This window comes from Parasteatoda tepidariorum, chromosome 9, assembly GCF_982258835.1.
Source record: "Parasteatoda tepidariorum strain Cologne lab strain chromosome 9, Ptep-v5.0, whole genome shotgun sequence".
NCBI classification, from domain to species: Eukaryota; Metazoa; Arthropoda; class Arachnida; order Araneae; family Theridiidae; genus Parasteatoda; species Parasteatoda tepidariorum.
This window is the reverse complement of record NC_141763.1, coordinates 68,630,231-68,653,051: the sequence shown is the minus strand read 5'-3', so window position 1 is coordinate 68,653,051 and position 22,821 is coordinate 68,630,231. Positions and strand designations below refer to the sequence as shown.

General features: G+C 27.2%; 1 protein-coding gene across 1 annotated transcript in view; it reads left to right on the top strand.

The window, feature by feature from the left end:
• The first annotated feature begins 357 nt into the window (after window positions 1-357).
• LOC107444686 (C-Maf-inducing protein) overlaps window positions 358-22,821 on the top strand; it is a 69,387-nt gene continuing 46,923 nt past the window's right edge. The window contains exon 1 of the mRNA XM_043038702.3: window positions 358-1,809. Coding sequence (XP_042894636.1) covers window positions 1,345-1,809 — 465 coding nt within the window. The 5' untranslated portion in view covers window positions 358-1,344. The remainder of the gene's footprint in view (window positions 1,810-22,821) is intronic.

Sequence of the window (22,821 nt, the reverse complement as noted above, 5' to 3'; positions counted from 1 at the left end):
TAGAATCATTCCTATTAAATCCCTATATAGTTGTAATTTGGTATTTAATTTTGGTTTTCATCAAAAAATTATGTTTAGATATTTCTCATTTAAAAGGTTTAATTAATTCAGGTTCAAAGGTTTAATAATTGTATATTTATTTTTTTACTATTTTTAATATTAACAAACAACTGAAGAAGACTACTTCAACTAAAGATACTTAATATAAGTGTTTTTTAACCATGCAAATACCAAAGCAAGATAACTTCACAAAAACCGCTCTGTTTTTCTATTAAAAAAAAACATCCAGTCCTTGAAAACTGGCGACACGAAACTTAACTTGGCGACAAAAATGGAATCAGCATAACGCTAGAATTCATGCAACCCTGGACAAGGTTCCATTTTGCTCAGCTGATGAGAAGTTCTCTTCGGTCTTCATCACGTTTCTCCCTATCGAAAATATCTGTCATCTTTTGGATTTATCCGATTCTTGGATTGCTTCCAATTTAATCCTTTCAATCCCGGGATTAACAAATTCCTTATTGCAAGAATTAATAACTCTCAATTCCCTTTACAAGTGTTGGGGTTCCTTTTTCCACAGGCAGTGCAAGAAAAGTTCCAGATTTCCAGAATTATCGTTTGTGAAATATAACAGCTTCGAACCCAGTACATATTGATGTGCTATTTAATTGTAAGTACTTTTAAAAAATGGTTCAAATATGAAGCTATCAGTACTACTCAACCGGTCAGATCGATAACGTTTTTAATTACGAAAGTATCCGATTATTGATCATTGGCTTGATACTGTGTCAACAGTACTGTTAATGGTGTGAACGGTTATGGATAAACATGTTTCTCAGCTTATTGTTTGAAGATGAACAGCAAGATGATACTTGAATTATGAGATGAAATAAGTATTCAGTTAATTATACTAGTTAGTAGCGTAAGAAAGGGTCAGTGCCAGTTAGTGAAAGAAGGTTATAGTATTACTGAGCTTTATTATTTTTTTTATTAAAAATAAACGCTATGATTGATTGAACTGATTAAATTAAGCTATAATAATGAATTATATAAATGAAATTATGTACTTGGAATACTATTATTTTAGTTAAATATTCAAAAACTTACTAATTAAACTCAAGATTGCTTTAGTTGAAATTATAAATTTCATTTATTAATTTTCAGTACGTAATTATTATTGAATAATAAAAAATAACCATGGGTAATATCGTTCTAATATTATTTAATACCCATGAGAAGATGGTTACCCATAGACTGCTAAATTGCCAGTCTGCTATCCTTGTTATGATTTCTTAAAATTCAATCAAAAATGTCATCTGATACATTTAAGTGACATTCTTAAGAATGGATAAGATACCAGAAGATACCACCGACAGCTGCAGCACAAGTAGTTCAGTTGAGCTGCAGATACCGACAGTGAGTAACAATGATGCAGACGATAGCGATTCAGCAACAGTTGTGCCATTGCATCCCAGCATCCAAAATGCGGATTCTAGTCCGTATTCTAGTTGCTCGGAGGAACCTAAACAGTTCCTGACAATTAGTCCGGGAAGACATTGTTCTGTAGATTCCTCATCGTCCGGCAGTTCAGGTGGCAGGAGATCAAACTGTTCTACACCATGCAGGTCTCCTGTGCCACCCAGCAGTCCTCAGGGTCCCAGATTTAAACTTATATACGAGGGACAAGTGCATTTGTGTCGCCTAAATCATACTAGAACAGTAATTAGCAAATTACTGAGTTCAAGGTTCTTAAGGAGGTGGGAGACACATCATTTGATATTAGAGGATTCGTACATGACATCCAGACATGTAAGTTTAATTTACATGTTTTTTAACTTCACATATTGTTTAATTTACACGTTTTATTTTATATGTCTATTTTACATTTTTTAAATTTTGTATTTTAAGTTGATTGATTAGCAGGGCTAGAGTTTCGAAAGTCTTGAATTGGATTTGGGCTGGACAAGTGACTTGTTGTCAAAAACGGTTTTTAACCGCTCTTAATTTAAAAAAAATATCCAAAATCTAGAATGCAGAAAATAGTTAAAAAATGAATAAATATCTCCGAATGTAATGAATAACTATACACTCATTGCATAAAAATGAATATCAGGCTACATTTTCAGCCATAATTAATTTTAAACATTTATTCAACATCAATTGAAAAACTCGCAATTCATAGGTTATATTAATATTATAGGTTATATTAGGTTATATTAATAAACTTTATATTTAATCAGGGTTTGAGTTTTGGACAGAGAGCGTTGGGCTTACCATTCAAAACTATCAAACTGCTCAAAAATACAAAGAAGATGGAACCAGTTACTTTTAATTCAATTCTTTTTAATGCATATATTTTTACATCATAGATCTATGTTTGATAGTTGTTTAATTAATAAGTTGTTAATTTTTTTTATAACTTGTTGTTAATTTTTATTATTTTATTACAATACTTTGCATCGCCTCAACAAAATCTATCTATTTGACTGTTGACTGAAGTGTTTTGGATAGTTTTTTGACCGAATCGGCAAAACCATAGTTCCTATCGAGGATTTAACCATTGTGTTCAAAATTTTGCCAACCTGGCTTTTAACAGGTTGACTGTAAATTGGATTAAGATATGCTAATTTGCTGCAAAATAAACATGATATTTAGCTGAACCAAGTTTAAGTTTACCCAATCGTGAATTCATATGCAAAAAAATTAAATTACAGGATTCATATTTCTTCAAGCTTGAAACACATCTACTATTCAGTAGCTGATAGTTTTAATAAAACAAATTATTTTATTGGTTAGGGCATTAAATACAACTTGTTTCAACAATACTAATTAACTAATACAAAAACGATTTAATTAAATAATCTTATAAGATTAGAGTACTGGAAAGTAAAAAAAATTGCTATTGTGTTAAAATAAATAGTTCTCAAATGCACTGTAAAAAATTCCGGATTAAATTTCGGCGTAAAGTACCGATACTTTGGTTACATCATTTAAAAAAAGTACATTTACAGAAGAATAGTATATCGTAATTTTTGCAACAATATTTTTTTAATTAGAGTGATTCAGTGATTTTATGGCAGTTATTACTGTAAAAATTATGGTATATCAGTTTTTTGTTGTTCCTTAACATGTTTCGGTAAAAATAGATTTTACGGTAAACAGTATCGGCACCTTGACTGCCGATACTTTTTAATGTAATTTGATCCGGAATTTTTTTACAACGTGTATTGTCTGACAATCATGAGAAAAACATTCAGTTTGGTTTGAGTCTCATCTCGTGACTGCTAGACTGAAGGAGAGTATTTTATGTTTCTACACATTTTGTTCTACACTATTAAACTTATTGAATCACGACAAACCCGATTAACGTCTAAATTTGCTTCAATCTAATTCAAGTACCGAATTGTACCATATTATCAAGTAAATAAGCCAAATTAACTAATTTTAATTTTTATGTTTCCACTTGAATGGAAACATGCTTCAATTTAACAATTTATTAAGGTTCCATCGCATTCATACATATTATGTTTCAACATTGGACTGATTTTTGAGGAGTGCAGACTGAACCATAGTATTGACATTTTGTTAAGTAATATTAAGCGCACTTTTTTAAGATCCCAATTTTTTGTTTGTTTGTTTGTTTCCGAATTATTTTTGTTGTTTAAATTGAACTATCATTTCGTGCAGTGCAGTGAGAGAAAGATCAAGTTGCACGGTTTTATGGAATAAAATGACACCATACTATTCTAGTAGAAAATGTAGTAAATATTATGGCTCGTTATTAGTATATATATCTCCCTGGATGCCCCCTGACGGAGGCGGGACAGGGTTGAGTAATAAATCAGCATATATACCAATATGTCAAAAAATTTTAATTTTGACACTGTTAAATATATTGTTATAGTGCACAAAAAAAGAAGAAAAAAGAACCGATACTCCCTGAATAACGTTTGATCGAATCTTCACGGTCAAGGTCTCAATGGTTAGAGGGGATGACCTCAAATATGCTAATTAATTAGTACAGACGATGTTTCAAGTTATGAAATCAGACACAAAATGCATTTTTTTCTGAATAAATATACCTGTTTTTGGACGGATTCAGATTTTTGACCCCCCAAAATGAAACGAGTAGCCCCAATCTAGGAAATATGGTCAGAATAGTTTGGTCAGGAGAGCTGTCCAAAATTTGGACCCCATAATATTAATTTTTGCTTATTTTAACATTTCTCGAGAACTTTTTAAGCGAAATGAAAAATTTTTTGCATTTAGTTATGAAATTTGTTTATCCAAAAATAATTTATTGAAGAAAAAACTTTTAGTAAATGTTTATTATTCCTTATATTTTATTTAATAATAGTCAAAAAATTTTTGAATTGCAAGAAGTAAATTTTTTTTACATCAAATTTGAAAAATGTACAGGGTTTGACGGAAACCGATCGTATAGTTACTGAAAAATCAAATTTTAAAAAGTAATATTTTTGGATTTTTTTATTTTAGGGCATTTTTGAGATTTTTGGTTATTCTTCTAAGTTAATAAAATTTTCTGTGTTTTCACAAAATAGAAGTTTTGAAGTATATTTCTGTAGATGCATCAATGTAAATGTATCGAAACAGTTTTCCTATCTTCTTCAGCCTTTTTTTCTGAATTTAGCATTAATTGCAAACTTAATTGAAAATTAAATTTCAATTTCTCTTAATTTACATTTTTATGCCATACGATACTTTACTAAAGAAATCTTTAAATTTAATACGGGATTATTTAAATGAATTTTTTGCACTAGATTGCGCAAGGAAGTAATTTTGACTGCTTTTTAATTTCAATAAGAAAAACAATGATGTATATAATTACACAATTTCTTAGAATTTTGTGATTTTTATAATTATTTTTATTGTTGGTATTTACTAGTAACTTGTTACGTAACTGAAAATGATATCAAAAATATTAAAAATTAATTTTAAGCAAATTTATTTATACATTAGTTTTTCTTTCTTAATGCAGTCATTTTGACTGCTTTTGGGCAATATAGGTATTTCAGTCTTTCTAGTGTTAATGCCCTTTATTTTACTATTTTTTAAGGACATATTTCTAGATTTTTTAAATCATCAAAACCCAGGGTCTGGTACAATTATACTGCCATAATAACGTGTCAGTTATTTGTAACCTTAATAAAATGTTATATTTGACAATATATCAGTTCAAGTTATTAATTAGTTAAGTTATTTACTCGTGTTAATCAAGATTGTGGAATTAAAAATGAGAAATATTATCTTGAGTTTGGTATTTATTTTTTTTACAAATTGTAAATTAAAATTTCTGAATGTTTATGAAGATATGTCGTAACTACCCAACTTTCTTGATAATTGGAAATTGCAAAGGTTTGCTTTTTACAATAGGTATTTTGACAATAGACAAGCATCTCCTTGGGTATATTTCATTTAAGTTTTTAAGTGTTTTCATCTTTCTCTTATTCTCCCACTTTTAAATTAATATTATCATTTCTAAATTATCATTTCATTATCATCTCTAAATTATCATTCTAAATTATCATTTCTAAAATAGTATTTCTAAAATATCAAAGAATTCTGATTTTTTAAAATTTTTCAAACAATTAATTTTTATTATTGTTTCTTTTTTGCCACACTTTTTCGAAGGTTTTTTATAAATATTTTTTTTATTAGAAACTGGAGTTGGATACCAGTTTGAATTGATTACAAGTCGTAATAATGCAATATTGTAGTTTACATTTTACATTTGAAACCATGATTGCAAGCAATCATAAATTATGATTATAATTGCACACTGTAAAAAATTCCGTATCAAATTACCGGCACTCTTGGGACATGATACGGAACAAAAAAATCTGATATACCATAGTTTTTACGATAATATAATTTCCATAAAATCATTAAATCACTCTAATTAAATAAATATTGCTGTAAAAATTGCGGTATAATATTTTACAGTAAAAAGGGATTTTGCTGTAAAATGGATTTTACGGATTATGCATCCAAAATGCTGATACTATATATCGGAGATCAGGAATTGTTACAGTGTAGTTCCGGTTATAAGTTGTGATAATTACTATCTTAATGTACTATTACGAATTGTCATGATCTCCATTTATGAGTATACATGATTGTAACTAATAGAAATTATATGTGTTTGACATATATACAATTACAAAGGATTATGATCACTTGATTTGAAATAATCTGTTTAATCCACCAATCAAAAGTTAGGATGACAATATAATTGAATACCTGTTATTGCGATGTTTAAGTTGATTTATTGTTATAGTTATCTTTCCATTTTTTTCTTTATACTTCAGATTATAACATAAATACATTTTTAAGCAATAAAGTAGAATTATAACATAAATGTAGCTTTATATTAAAATAATTGTTTCTAAATAGGGCATTTTTCAAACCGTGGAAACAAAACTTAAAAGCTCAGGCAACAGTTAAGTTATTTAATTCACAGTTTGTGACAGTTGGTCAAAATTTTTGAGTAAATTTTGTAATTCTGTTTATTGTCATAAATCAGTTTAAATTGTTGTAAAAGTTTTCTACCATAAAAAATATTTTTTTTCTATTCAAAAGGCTGAATTTTGGACATTGAGTCAATGTAGCACCAAGATAATTTCATTAAATGTGTCTAGTTATTTACAAATAAAAATAAGTGTATAAAGTTTAAATAAGAAGGTTACTTGATAATATCTTTAACAAATTATAATAATCTTTAAGTTATATTACTGTGAGAACATAAATTAAAGCAATTATTTAGCGTTTTGACATATTTATGAAAAAATTATTTTCGAAAACACACTATTATTTTACAGAAAATAAATTAAATACTTTAAAATAATTTATCCATCATCAAAGTAATTTTTCAAATATTTATGTTTTTATGAAGAAATTCTGCAACGAGCTGCAATTTTTATACACGTAAAAAAACAGAATGAAAAGAATTCTGACAAAATTACCATTATCTATGGTAATGACATTTCTGGTAAAAAAAACATAATTAAGGTATTGAAAAGCAAAATACATGATATTTAAACCATTATTTTGGTAATTTTTCCACTCATATGATAACGGTTTTTTTATTGTCAATATTGTCACACATTTAGTAAAAAGTACAAAACTGAAAACAAAGTTAAGCCGAATAAATGGTTTTCTATGCCATCCTCTAAGGTATCATGATAAAATTACCAAACTTTACCACATTTACCAAATTTTATCACGCATTATTGAACTATATTTTATTGCTTATTTCTCCAAAATCATATACCAAGTGCTTCAGTAAAAATTATCGAACTTTTTGGGGTTCCCATAGAGCCAGAAATACAATAAATTTTACCATATTCTGGTAGTTTTTACCATACGTTATTCCTTTTGAGAAGTGCTTATTTATAATTAAGTTCCCAAAAATTATATAAACAGTGGAATGTCTCACGCAGTGTAAAAATCAAATCATTGACTGAATAATAAAATATATGAGAAGTAATTTTATTCGTTGAAAAATTTATTATTATAATAGTTCAAATAAAAAAACTGCTAAGATTTTTATATTTTTAAAATTCTAAACATAAATTAATTAAAGTTTTTACCTGGGAGCATCTTATCTTTCTCTCTCTCTTTTCTTACTTTCAATATCAATTCATGTGTGAATTTTTAAAATAAAGATATCGAAATAAATAAATAAAATTTTCTTCTTCCATGGATAAATAATTGTTATTTAAAGAAATCACTAAATTTGCGAAATTGGAATAAAATTTGAAGAAAAAAATGGAATTTTGGAAAAAAGGAATTAAAAACTTATGGTAAGTTCATAAATAAAATTGGTCTTTTGAGCATATCAAATTGATTTATTGATATATAAATATTGATTTAAATTTTTTTAATTCAAGTTTAACATATAATAATTCTCAAATTGGTGATCAAATGTAAATTTTTTTAATTTTCTCAGTTTTTCATATTTTTTTCGTTTTCTCAGTGTACTTATACACTATCGTAATAAAAAAAAAATGGAATTTCGGTAAAAAGGAATTAAAACGTTGTGGTAAGTTCATAAATAAAATTGGTCTTTTGAGCATATCAAATTGATTTATTGATATATCAATATTGATTTAAATTTTTTTATTACAAGTTTAACATATAATAATTCTCGAATTGATCATCAAACGTCAATTTTTTTTATTTTCTCAGTTTTTCATATCTTTTTTGTTTTCTCAGTTAACTTATCAATACACTGTCGTAATTTCTAGCTTCCAAGTTCTATAGCTTTTTGCTTAGAAAGAAACATAACTTAAAGTTGAATCCCCACGGTTCTCATTATATTTTAACACAGAAAGGCAATATCCCTGATAGTTGTTTTTAATAAAGCTGGCGTATTTTGCCAGAATCCCAGTACCATTTCCAAAGATCAAGTGCCTTTTTTAAAAAAAGAGTCAGTGCTTTTAGTTATCAAGAGCTTTCAGCTATGCTACTCCTACTTAATAATGTCAATAGTGACAAAGTACAAGATAAAATCTAAGTAAATTTGTTAATATAATGTTAAGCATATTGATGGAAAATTGAATTTCAATCACAGTCTTGTGAAACGTAATGTACCATGCTAACATATCACGAAGCAGCCGTTGATAAAATAGAACTGTTTACTTTGTACTCAAGTTTCTTTCAAAGCTAAACCAGGTGTTATTTTATAGTGTTATTTTAAAGTACCTATAGTTAAATGAACTTTGTAAAACCAGCTGTTCAGCTCTTTTTATATCAATAACATTATAACATAACAACATTTAGTTTATAAAATTAAAAGTTTATAATGTTTTAAGCTTTTGAAGGTATTCTAACTTGCAGAGTTAGGCAAAAATGTCAAATGATCAAATTTTTGCTTAAATTGTAGTCGTGATTAAAACTAAAATTTTAGCTACGATTACAGGCAATCATATGATTATATGCAATATTGATTGCAAGAAATCGTGATGATACGCGATATTGATTACAAGTAATCATGGCGACAATTAATAGTGATTATTAAGTTGGCATACAACTTTTAAATGCTAATTTCGCATAGTTAAGGAAAAATGTCAAGTAATAGACGTTTGTTTACAATCTTAGTCATGATTCGAGCGAATTATATTTGTTATTAGAATTTTAGACCCGAATACAAGTATCATATTATTTTCGGCAATAATAATTGCTAGTAATAATATGATTGCATGCAATATTGATAAGTTGTGTGATTATATGTAATATTGATTTCAAATCATATGATTATATGTTATATTGATTTCAAGTTATCAAATGATTATATGCAATATTGGTTACGAATAATCATGGCTGTAATTTACCGTGATTACAAGTAATTACACAATTATTAGTATTGTAATTTTCTAATTGATTTTATTACGATGTTTAAATTAAATATTTAATAAAAACTTATTTACGTTTCTTTTAATATTACATAAAATATATTTTTAAGTCTTAATAAAATTTACTATACTAAAGAATAAGTATTTTAAATCTCAATTAGTAATGACTGCTACTATAATAGACTTGTGAGTTGTGATTACATGTCTTGTTTTAAATTACGGTTACTTCGAATTAAAATAGTGTTCTTAAATTGCAACTATCATTTGCAATCAGTATTACAGTTAAATGGTAATTACGTACCACTATCGGTAAGTTCAGTCTAATCAAGTTCAGTCATAAGTGCACTTGAATAAAGTTCTGTCGCTTTGTAATTGTAGTTTTACAATCAACCTCCATTCCTGATAGAGGGCTATACGATCTGAATCAGTCCAAACTTAATCATAATACTACAAATTATTGCTCATAAAAATGTTCTTCAAAATGTTTTATGGTAGTTGTCAAAATATTATCTATGAATATTCAATCCTAATTTCTAGGTTCTTCAATTCTAAATTTTCAATTCTACACACATCAATTCTATTTTCAATCAAGTCTTATATGCAGGGTGTTCTTTTATACCCATCCGTAGCATAATATTTGTAGAATCCTTGGGAAAAATGAAATACAAAAAATATGCACATTTGGAGTTGTAAATTAATATTGCAGCCAGGACAAAAATAATACCATCGAAATTTGTCGAAATATAAGTGAGGAAATTGGAACTGAAAGTATCAAAATCTATTTGATTGCTAAATAAATTAGACAGGAATTGAGAATCGATTGCTAGAAATACTTCATGTTTCATCTAGCAATCAAACTGGTTTTACCGTTTTTGTTATGTCTTCCTTACTAATGAATTCGAGTTATTCCGCAGAATTTTAGTTTCCTCTTTACTTAAATATTAACTTGCCATTCCCTAAGCATACTTTTTTATTTTAATTTTGACACCTATGTATTTGATAACTTTTTAATTTTTTTTCTTCAAATTATGTATTCCAAAGACAGTTATTACAGTATACCCTGTATAGAAAAATGTCCAGTTTCCACCTAAAATAGTTGAAAATTTAGTTTATTATGGTTCGCATAAGCTAAAATTCAAACAAGGAGTTTAACTAGCAAACATATTTGTTAATGGAATGATGGAATTTTATACTTGCACTTCATGAAGAAGACCTCCCAGACCCACACATGTGACCTATGACGTCAGTACCAGCTAATCTTTATCAGCTAAATAGTGCACTAAAGTTAAGTTCAGTCTTCTACATAAGTTAGAGTGTTAATTAACGATAAGTTAATTAAATATCGCACATTGAATTAGTTGAAATGTAATTCTTTCTTGTCTACTTTTCTTACTTAACTTAAGATTTATTATTTATTTATATATTTTATTATAACTATGATATATTTTCGTTTTGTGTCCTGGCAACTTCGATGAATAATTAGTTTATGTTCCACATGGCTTCCTGCCTGTCTTGTCTCAGTGTAAATATATAGTGAAAGAATTGAAATCTTTGAGAAAGAATTTTTGTGAAAATATTTAGAATGTGCCATTTAAAAGAATTAATACTCGACTGGAGAGGCTTACTCGGAATAGAATGGAAAGAACAGTTGCTAACGTAAACAAATGCCGCGTTTCCACAACCAATCAGGATCGAGACACCCACACTACGTCACTTGCAGGTATCCCCTTGTCAAGACATTGATTTTCAACAGCTGGAAATCTTTAAATGGTTTTTGAATGTCGTTTAAGCTATTATTATTCGATTTCGAAGTTTTCTATTCCTAAAGTTTGATAATAAAAAGAAATATTATTCTTTTTCTTTTTTATTTATAAAGTTTATTTGAATGGTACTTTTCGGTTAGCTGTCTGAAAGTGAAAAGTAGCCAAAAATATGGACCTACGCTAAATTTGTTCCTTACTATCTAAATTTTTTAATGTATGTTTTTGACACACTGAAGAAAATGAACGTTCGCAAAAAACTAAACAAGGCTCTAGTGTAGAATTGGGGGCTCCTTAGTTTTTCGATAATTTTTGTTCAGCTTTCACTGACGTCACATAAAGCCTCGGATACTAAGCCAAAGTAGTGGCATGCCGCCATCTTGGTAACTGCAACTTTCTTCTGACCACAACTTTCAATGTAAAAATACTGAGTTTCTATTCTTCTGTCTCTTCTTAAACGTGACTTTTTATTGATTAATATTTTCCCACCCTTAAAGATAACTAAAATATTAATTATTTTTTTTAAATAATTTTTTTTTCTTTCTAAAATCATACAATTTGTTTTTATTTCATTCAGAAAAAAAAATACCTTATCTATAAGTTAAAACTTTCTCATTTCGTATTTCATAATATGCTGTAACTTTTTTTTAAACCTTTTTGAATTTTTTTGCTGTCGGTTTTTATAAAGTTCAAAGGATTAAATATAGTTGGATATAATAAGAATAATATAAATTTTTATTATACCAATTTTTTTATTACATCAGTTTTTACTTTAAAATTAAGGTATGTGATAAAACAGAAAATAATTAGTAAATGGGAGCTTCGTCACATTTCATAACAAAATAGATGAGTTCTGATTTGTTCTAATTTATTTTGATTGGTTCAAATTTATTTTCAAATTTGGTGAAAGAGGCTGACGAAATAAAGCATAATAGTCAAAGGAAAAAAAAGTTAAATTTCCTTGCACCCAGCTGACTAAAAAGTACCATTTGAATTATATTGACTATAATGTTGAGATCCATTGGCAAACGAGCGAAGCGAATGAGTTTAACCCTTTTCTCATAAATTTAGCAAATTCAGCAGTTTTTCCGTCATTTAAACTTTTTTTAATTAGAAAAATAATAGCTCAAAAATTATATGAAACTCACTAGCCCAAACATTCATAACTCAAAAGTTATTCTATGAAAGAAAATAAGTTTTTTTTAAAAACTTTTAAAGAATAATGTTTCAAATCATTCCGATGTCAGAATTATGTTGATGCGATTATTAGTTTTTGAGTAATTTTATATCCAAAGTCGAAGAATTTGTTTTCTGTAGCGAATAATACAGTGCAGCAAAAACTATTAACAAGGGAATTATGATTTTTTGACAGTCACGTATTCATATGTTAGAAATAATTAAATAGTTTACATCTGATTTTTTAATATAAAGGAAATCTTATCGCTTATCGCTGCAAGCTTGTAACTGTTTGTATATATGTTTGTATATATATATATATATATATATATATATATATATATATATATATATATATATATATATATATATATATATATATATATATATATATATATATATATATATATATATATATATATATATATATATATATATATATATATATATATATATATATATATATATATATATATATATATATATATATATATATATATATATATATACACTGAGTGGCCAAATTAATATGACCACCTCTCAAATATTAATTCATTAATTAAATTTTATTCATTAATTTTAGTTTTAAAGGTGAGAAAAAATTGTAATTATTTAATAAAAAGTAACTAAAATAAAATTTTTCTTTGTTAACCTTAGTAGGAATTGATTTAAATTTTTTTTATACTATTTGCTTTTAAAAATCATTTTGAAGCTTCACATTGACCATTGACTAGATTGAACTTTGATATTTGCTTTTTTATTTGCGAACAATGAGGAAATATATTATTTACAACTATCTTTTGTGAAAAGATCTTTATGATGTCAATAGTAATGTAAAACAATTTCACGCCGTAGAGACGAGTAAAATGTTTGGGTTATGCTCGCCCGACAAATTCTCTTGTTACTAGGAATTCTAAAATTTTTACAAATTGACTTTTGAAATATTTCATTGTGCTGTTAGATGTATTGGCTGTTTGAAATACGTATTAGATAATCAAGACTCTTTTTAGAAGTCAGAATTAAAATTATCCGCTTGTTTAAATAAATAAAATCATTGAATGTGTAATTTTCATTTATCTATTTTATATTTTGTAAAATTAATTTTTTTTTCAAAGTTTAGTTTTGTTATGTTAAAATGAAACAATATTTTTATTAAGTTTATGATTAAATTTTATATAAAGTTTTTAGTTCTTTTGCTTTAATTTTTATATACTAGTAATTTGCCACAAGTTATGTGTAATAATTTTAGGAAGTTAGAACTAGACTTTTATTTAAATACCATAAAAATATGTTCAATAATAATCGTTGACTGTAGTTGCTTAAATTATTTAATGTAATAAAAATTTATATACATATAGGTGTTTGTGCCCAGGTAGGGTGCATATTATAGTTGTCCATATTGCTATTACATTGAATGCAATAGTAATAAGACTTCTCAAATGTAAACCTTTTATATAGAATGTGAGACCTCTTAAAAGAAAACTGAGATTTTGTTAAAAACTGAGATTTTGTCCAAAAAAAATCGATATTCTATTTAAGAAATAATTTAGAATTCATTTAGTTCTTTTTTTGGAGAATGAATGAATATGTAATTTCATTGTATCATTTGTTTTATAATTCATAAAATTGCATTTCGTGATTTTACAAACATAGAATAAAATCGTAACTTCCAATGTGATTTAAATTTTAGCGTTTTTGAATTTAATAACAAAAATTGTTTACACATGTGAGTCGTTTTAACTGTAATTAAAATTCATATCATAAACTCAAGATAGAAAATTTAGATTTTGTTTCAGAAATTATCAATACATTAATTAATTAGTGCATTTGTTTTGATAAATATAATGATCATAGAACTTCTTTATAAATTTTTTATTTATTTATCGTTGAATTCAATTATGTTAATAATTTAAAATTTAATGATTTGCATTGATTGTTGTTGTTGTTTGTAGTTATTCATATTAGAAATTTATTTTTATTTTTAAATGCAATAAATAATTGTGATAAAAAATTCTCAAATAAATAATAATAATGTATTATTTTAATAATTTAGAAAAATGCAGTTATGTCGTAATCAAATTCTAGTTTTTTTAATGTATTTTGTGAAATAAACTATTGTATCTGAATTTTATGTTAGAAAAAGGCATATTTTTAATTTAGAACAGTCTCAGTTTTGCTTGAAAAGAATTAAATAGTTTTAGGCAGATAACTAAAAGGTTCAGGATGTTTTTAAAAAAAAAATAATACTGATAGTTTTTAATATAGAATGCGCATTATTTTTTTTGCAACGAACTAAGTTTTATTTATTTGTAGCGTAAGATAGTTTGCTGTTCAATCTTTCCTTTTGTAAATAATTTTCTTTTTAAATTTCTTATTTTATCTCTTTATGGGATATTTATCCCACTTATAAGTAAGAAAATAATCCAGACTGAAGAAAAGAGTATAGTCAAAACAACCGGCTGGGACTATTTGAACAACAAAAAGAACGGTATTTTTTACCGGTTTGTTCTGGTAAAAACTTTTGGTAAAATTAATAATAAGATACGGTTTTATAACCGGGTATTTTAGTAGTAAATTTGGTAAAATTTGAAAAGTTAATCATGATATCTTAGAGCAGGGGTTTCCAACTTACATGAGGCAGCGGGCCACAATTAAAAACGCAAATCAAATGGCGGGCTACAACTTTATCAAAATTTCATGAGGGCCTTTTTCTTGTTTGAAAGAACATTAGATATTACTGTCAGATTTTTAATAAGTTATACAAAACGAAAATATTGAATTACAAATTAAAATAAGAAGTAGATTTTTAAAAATATTTAATTGTTATTAATAATATTTTTAAGAATATTAAATAAATAATAAAAATTCGACTACAATAACTATAATGTGCACCTAACAAATAATGTGCAACAGATATCTATTTGTAAAGATATAAAACTTTGAAAAGGTTGGTATTAAAACTTACATAGTAGCACACAAAATATTCCATGAGAAAATTGAGATTTGTCTGCTACAACCACCAGAGAATAGATATTTACATTTAAAATTTACAAATGTGTGTGTAAATATTTTCGTCCAAAATGAGTGAATGGTTTCAAAAAGTTAAATCGGATAATTTCTTCGAGAAAATTTTTGATACGCACATGCTTAATTATATTCACAAAATACAAAAAAATTAAATAAAATAGAGCTACGTAGACTATTATTTTCGCATTCGAATAAATTTTTTCCTGGGTGCAAAACCTGAAAAATAAATTTTTTTGCATGCTAAATTTCTCAGATATGAAGAAATTAGGTTTTTATTAACAAGAAAAGTATTTTAAACCCATATTTATTCTTTTCGAAAATTATCCGCAAAAAAATGACAACTTATATAGTTTTGTTCGCGGGCCACAAAAAAAGGCTTCGCGGGCCGCCAGTTGGAAACCCCTGTCTTAGAGCATAATATAGCAACCTTTTTTATTTTATTTAAGTTTACTTTTCAGTTTTGTATTTTCTACTAAATGTATGATTGATAATTTTACTTAAATGTGTGAACTATGGTTTTGAGAAACAGATTTTCCGTTAAATCGTTATCTAACAAAAAAATTGCCATATAAATGGTTTAAATATTTTATATTTTTGTTTTATTAATAGAATCGTGATTTTCTTTTTAACCAGAAATGTCCTTACTATACAAGTATGGAAATTTTTCCGGAATTTCTTTTTCCTTGAATAAAATTTAAAAAAATGACGAATTGTCTTTATTTCTGGTTTTTTGAGCTCTAAATTAATTGCTGATTACTGATTTGCAGATTATGGTTTTGAAACCGTTTACAACTATTATGGTCAAAAAACCATGAATACAAAATTATACGTTTTTTTGCCATTTAAAACAAGCACGGTTTCAAAACCGTAAAAAATTAACTGGGCATTGGAGCTAGGCTTTTCGTTAGGTTATGGGCATTGGAGTGGTGGTCGGATTGTGTTATATCAAATAGTGCGGAATGTGATTTAATTAGTTTACCTGGTTGTTTCTTCTATCGTAAGAGACGGGAATTGCTAGGCTTTTTTGTGTTAAGAGGCCTTATAATGCTGCCATTTATGCGTGAATGTGAGCATCGTATTCCAATAGTCCAGAGTCACGAATTAAGAAGTGCAGGATGCTAAAACTGTTCATGTGTTAAAGGGAATGGAGGAAATATTGTAACATTAACGCTGGGTCACGAATCCCTACTCTGTCTGTCACAAGATTGACAGATTAGCCCTCTCGGTACCTTACTGTAAGGAACCTAATATATACCTAATATATACCTATCTATACCTAACTGTAAGGAACTAAGTGGCTTCATTAGATGGGCCCAGTTGGTGTTATAAAATTCTGGTTGATTAACAGTATTAGGTGAAAGCAGTTAATAAAAGCTTTTTCTCACAGTTAAAAGTTTGAATATCATCTTATGTATAGTTATTTGATTGTTTTGTTTGAATGTGGTAAAATAACAATTAAATAAATTTTTATTTAGCCTTTTTACCGAGAAATTTCTAGCAGTGTAAATTTTCATTCTTTTTATCGAGTAATTATGTTTAAGATGGTGTGAGTTACACGATAATGTGTTTAAAATTTGGTATCTTATTAAGGTTGCAACTAATTTGAACGATATTGTGATTCAACATGTTTCAGAACTTTTGACATATAATATAAAAATTTCTTTCTTTTTCTAAGAAAATGTATACAATAAATGTAAAAATAATTCTAACAAACAATATATTTTTAATAGTGTGTGCTTAGTTGTAATATTTTGTGTATAGTACAATAATATTTGGGAAAAAAAATATTTAGTGCTGTACAGAACCTGTTATCCGGAAATCAGAAAACCGAAAAACCAAAACACTGGAGTGAAATTCGATAAATTTTCCCGCCATTTAACAAAAATTTTTTTTTTCCTCCTAAGATTTTAGGATTTTTCTTTCTTTTTTGAAAGATGTTTACCTTGCCATCATTTTGGAAATAATCATTAGTGTATTACTTCATCGTTTTTTCTTCTTTTTAAGATTATTTCCAAATATTTTTCTTTTTAGTTGGGTTTAACAATAAAAAAAAAACGGCTTTTTGTAGCGATTCAGAAAACCGGAAAAATCAGTTATTCGGAATAGCGATGGTCCTGATCGTTCTGGATAATCAGTTCCCTACTAGTATGTATATAAGATAGGATTACGTTTTAAGTTTTCAAATAATTTCAATTATTATGTTAGTTTTGCTAGCAAAATTTATCGTTTTATAGTTGATATTAACGTTTATATAATAAATGCTTTGACATCAATATTTTTTATATAATAAAGACTTTTTGTTATCGAAGTATTCTTCCTAATTTAAATTATTTAAACAAGAAACTGCTATATATATTAATAAATATTATTTTTATAATTTTCATATCATCAAATTTTTAATTAATCGTTAGGTCTTTTTATTTTGTATTCATATCTTCTATAAATATCCTTTGTAATATAAGTATTTTTCGCAATTAAAATTATTAATTATTTAAACAAATATTTTAAATATTTATTTTATGAGAAAAAAAAAAGCTATAAGAGTTTTCAAATGAATAATATATAAAAAAATGCATTGGAATAAAAGAGAGAAACAAGAGGAACTATAACTGTCAATCAGCATATCGCCCTCTAAGTCTATACATACTTTTAATCCGCATATTTAGTTTTGTTATAATAATTTTAATATAATTTTTTTTAATTGAAATTGATTTTTCAAATGAAGAGAACAAATTAAATAAAATTGAAAAAATTCAATACGTATACCTATTTTAAAACCTCTTATTATATTAACTGAATGGTTACTGTACTGAACTATAGGGCCAGTGGTTGTGGGTTTGAATCTCACTATAGGCACCGCGGATGTAACTTTCTCTCTTCCTCTGTTCTATGTCCTTTCTTCTGTGTGATTGTGTGAATGTAAATCGCCTTCCAAACTGGTTCGTAGTTTTATGACGCGGGCGATGCTACTCCACCGCCGTGACTTAGCCAAAAGTGCCCACTGAGTGACACTTTTTGGAGTGCCCACCATTGAAAAAAAATTATATTAACTTTTTTTTTTAGCAAGAAAACCGAAAATGACTAAATGAAAAATTATCTAAATTCTCAAATTTTTCAGATTTCAATTTCAATGCTTTCAATTGCAAGACTGTTATTTTGGAAAAAAAAGTCTTTTATTAGTGTTTATATTGTAATTATTTGGTTATTTTTTATATTTTTTGACATTATCCTTTATACTGTAAAATTTTTTAATAATATAAATATTATTTGTATTTAAAGTGTCTTACAAAAAAAACATTAGTGTATATTATGAAACTTCCTAAATTTTTAATATTTATTTTTGCAATTAACCTCTAATTCCCGTAAAGCTGTTTTAGATAACTGTAAAAAATATTGAAATCATCCAATTGATAAGACTAACTATTCTCAATTTATTCAAGTTAAACAGAGAAAACGGATAAGCAATTAATTGGTCTACCTACGTATTTTATTCAAAGCCAAACAGCTTTTTTTTTTTTTTAAATTTTCGATTTCAATATTTCTAGTAATTGCTCATTTTGATTTTTAATATTTTTATACCTTAAATATAAATAGCAATAAAACTTACGTAAGCAAAGCAAAATTCGGTAGCTCATATTTTGAAAAATCCTGTAGTTTAAATATTTTTCTCTCCAGAAAGTACAGACACTTTTAAAGCTATCCTAAGAGACCTGAAGCAGCTGTCAGAATTCTCGAAATGATAAACAAAACTTTCAGCATTAGTGGAACTCAGTAGTATGTTTTAAAAAAACCTGTATTTAAAATATTTATTTTGCCAGAAAACACAAATCCTTCAGCAACTATCTTAAGCAACATGAAGCAGCTATTAGAATCCTCAAATTAATAACTGAAATCGTTTTAAACTTATCCTGATCGACCTGTTGCGGTTATTAGAATTCTTGAATTGATAAACTAAACTACTAGTATTTGTGATTCTCAGTAGTAAGTTTTGAAGATAATAAAAATTTATGTAGAATTTGTAAGACTTTAAAAATTAATTTTGCCAGAAAACACAAATCCTTTAAGAACTATCTTAAGCAACCTGAACAAGCTCTCAGAATTCTTGAATTGATAAACTTGACTAAAAGTATTAGTGTAACTCAGTAATATCTTTTGAAAAATCCTTAATTTAAACTATTAATTTTACCAGAAATCCTAAATCCTTTTAGAGTTATTCTAAGCCACCTGAAGCAGCTGTCAGAATCTTCGAATTGATTAACTAAACTAACAGTATTAGTGAAACTCAGTAGTATATTTTGAAAAATCCTGCGTTTTAAATGTTTGTTTTGCCAGAAAATCTAAATACTTTTAAAGCTATCCCAAGCAATCTGAAGCAGCTATAAGAATCTTTGAATTCATAAACTAAATTATCAGTATTATTAAAACTCTGTAGTATATTTTGAAAAATCCTGAATTTTAAATATGTTTTTTATATAAATCGTTGAACAGCCGACCCAATTTCGGGTTTACAACTACTAATGTTCAACTCCGTAGCCCCGTAAGTGACTTCGTGGAGGACACGGGGAGGTTACATGGAGAGGAAAAAAAACCTCGAACTCCTCTCACGGTTAGCCTGATGGTAAGGGGGTTCTAACCTATGATTCGTCTACCACTAAGGATATTTCGCGTCAGCAGTGTGGTCTGTTTGAGCCGTGTGCGGAATTCGTATCGACTAGTCATTGTTTGAATTCGAATCCGTTTCATCCCCATTGGAAGACAAATCGTTAACCCCTGAGCTACCACCGGCTATCCCCTGAGCAACTTCTAAATAAATATTTATTTTGTCAGAAACCCTAAATACTTTTAAAGCTATCCTAATCGACCTGAAGCAGCTATCAGAATCTTTGTAGTGATAAACTAAATTACTAGTATTTGTGAGTCTCAGTAGTAGGTCTTGAAAAATCCTGTATTTTAAATATTTATTTTTCCAGAAACCCAAATCCTTTAAGAACTATCCTAAGCAACCTGAAGCAGCTTACAGAATCCTTGAATTGATAAGCACAATAATCAGTATTCGGGAAACTCAGATGTATATTTTGAAAAATCTTGTATTTTAAATATTAATTTTTTCAAAAGATCCAAATTAAAAATTAATTTTGCCAAAAGATTTAAATTAAACTATGAATATTCTTACTGAAATCAAACTCAATATATTCGAATAATTGATTTGCCTATGTGCGTATTTTTTTCTTAGCCTTTTCATGCCAGATATAAATAATTTTTCTTTTTTATTTTAATATTTTTTTTCAATTATCGGTTTGAATTTTTAATATTTTTAGAACTCTAACTTCATGAGTAACAATGAAACTATCTTTCGTAATTACAAACACTTTAGTGAATTTTTTTCATGGTTTAAAAAATCCTGTATTTCAAATATTTATTTCCTCAGAAAACCCAAATCCTCTTTAAGCTTTCCTAACCGACCTCAAACAGCTATCAAAATCACGGATGAAACAAAAAGAAAGAGGTAACTATGTTTCCAAATAGGAGAGAGAGAGAAACCAGATGAAATCAATCTGCCAACTTGCGGGTTTTCTTCAAAGCCTTCATATGTATAATGTCTTAAAATATTCCCCTAGTCGTCGTAAAATAAATCTTTGTGAGATCTCGAAAGACATTGCAGAACACCTGGACAACTTGAAAGTAACTATAGCAACAGGAATACGTTCTGATCATCATGTTTATAGTGTTGCTATGGATACGAATGTTGAGGGAGAAGGAATGATCCGAGAAGAATGGGCCGACTAAAGAGTAAATGTTTTATTGTTGAGATTATATTTAAACATTTTTAGAGATGCTCTAAGCGTTTTTAATCACATACATTGTTAAAAAAATTGAGGTAAAGTAAATTGGTAGGCTGGCGACAATAAATTCTAATTTAAAATCAATATTTATCTTAAAAATGTAGCATAAAATAAAACATGTAAAATGCATGAAGAAATATGTATTTAGCTGCTACCGGAAATCAAATAGTCTATCCTCTGTACCATCCCACTGTTATACATTGAAGTGATTTTTAAAAACCTATGAGTGATATTATTAAATCAGTTTTACTGTCATATGAAAGGTACTTTTTTCGTATAATTTACTGTAAAAGTTTAAAAGCACTGCAAATATTTTTACAGTGATATTTACTTAAATGGTTTTCTAAACGTTTTATAGTGAGCGTTTTTCAAAAACAAAATGTATTATATTATATTTGATAACGGATTTTATTTTGTTACGTTGCCTTAATAACGTAAAACTTGTTGTTTTTTACACTGCAAAATATTTTAGTGTATCTTCACACCAAAATTACATCAAAATAGTGAAGCAATACTTATAACTTTTTGCTCTTGGTATAGCAGTCCACTAAAGATTAAGGATAGTTCTTAGTGTAATGAATCTCTAAATATTTTTCTCTTGCATTACTTAGGGTTAAATAGCTGAGAAGATTTTTACATTCGGTAACAATTTATAGTAGTTACTGTGAGATAAAGTAATTACTGTATAGCATTTATTGTATGCAAATTTATACTGTAAGATATGATACACATAAGAGTCAGTTAAGTTATTTTCACAATGCAATATAATCTAAGCTGTAAGAGTTATTAATTTGGAATGCACATCTGCACTGATTTTAAAAATAAAATTAGTTTGTTAATCAAACATACACATAGCACAGACAGAACTAGGCTATGAATTCGAATTAGGCTCAGCAGATCAGGAGCGAATGGAAATTAAATATTATTAAATTATTAACTACAATTGACAGATATTTAAAAATTAAATTATAATTAACCTTAATACGCAACTTAAAACGTACATGCCTTTTGAAACGGAAAACGTTTGTTTTCGTAAATGTTTAACAGCAAAGAAGAGAGCATTTACTTTATGAAAGAACATTTATTTACTTCATGAAATAACTTACTGAATTAGCCTAAGCATAATCACCAATTTTAAATGATATCAAAATAACTTGTCCTTATCAAAAATGAAGTCAAAAATATCCCTAAATTTGAAAAGACCGAGAAGTTACTTAAATCAGAAAAATTCAAAACGAAAAACTCAAAACAGTTTGAATGCCTAAGAAACACCATAATTCGTTAAATAGCCTGAGAAAATTGACATGAGGCAAAAGATGAAAGGTAGAAATGCCTTCAAATTTCTTCCGGTTTTGATATTTTTAATCCGCCTCATTCAATAGTTGTTAGATCTAAATATAAATATGCTAATTTATTAAAGCAGACAACAGTTTAAGTTACGAAATCAAGCATAAAAACGTACTACTATTTCTGCATAAACATACTTTATTTTTGACGGATGTGAAGTTTTGACCCTCAAAACAGGTGGAGGTAGCAATGTGGTAAATACGGTACTAATAGTCGAGGTTACTTTTTTCGGTATTATTCAGTAACTTTTCAGGCGAATAAAAACTTTTGTAAAATTTGTAAAAAGAAATTTAT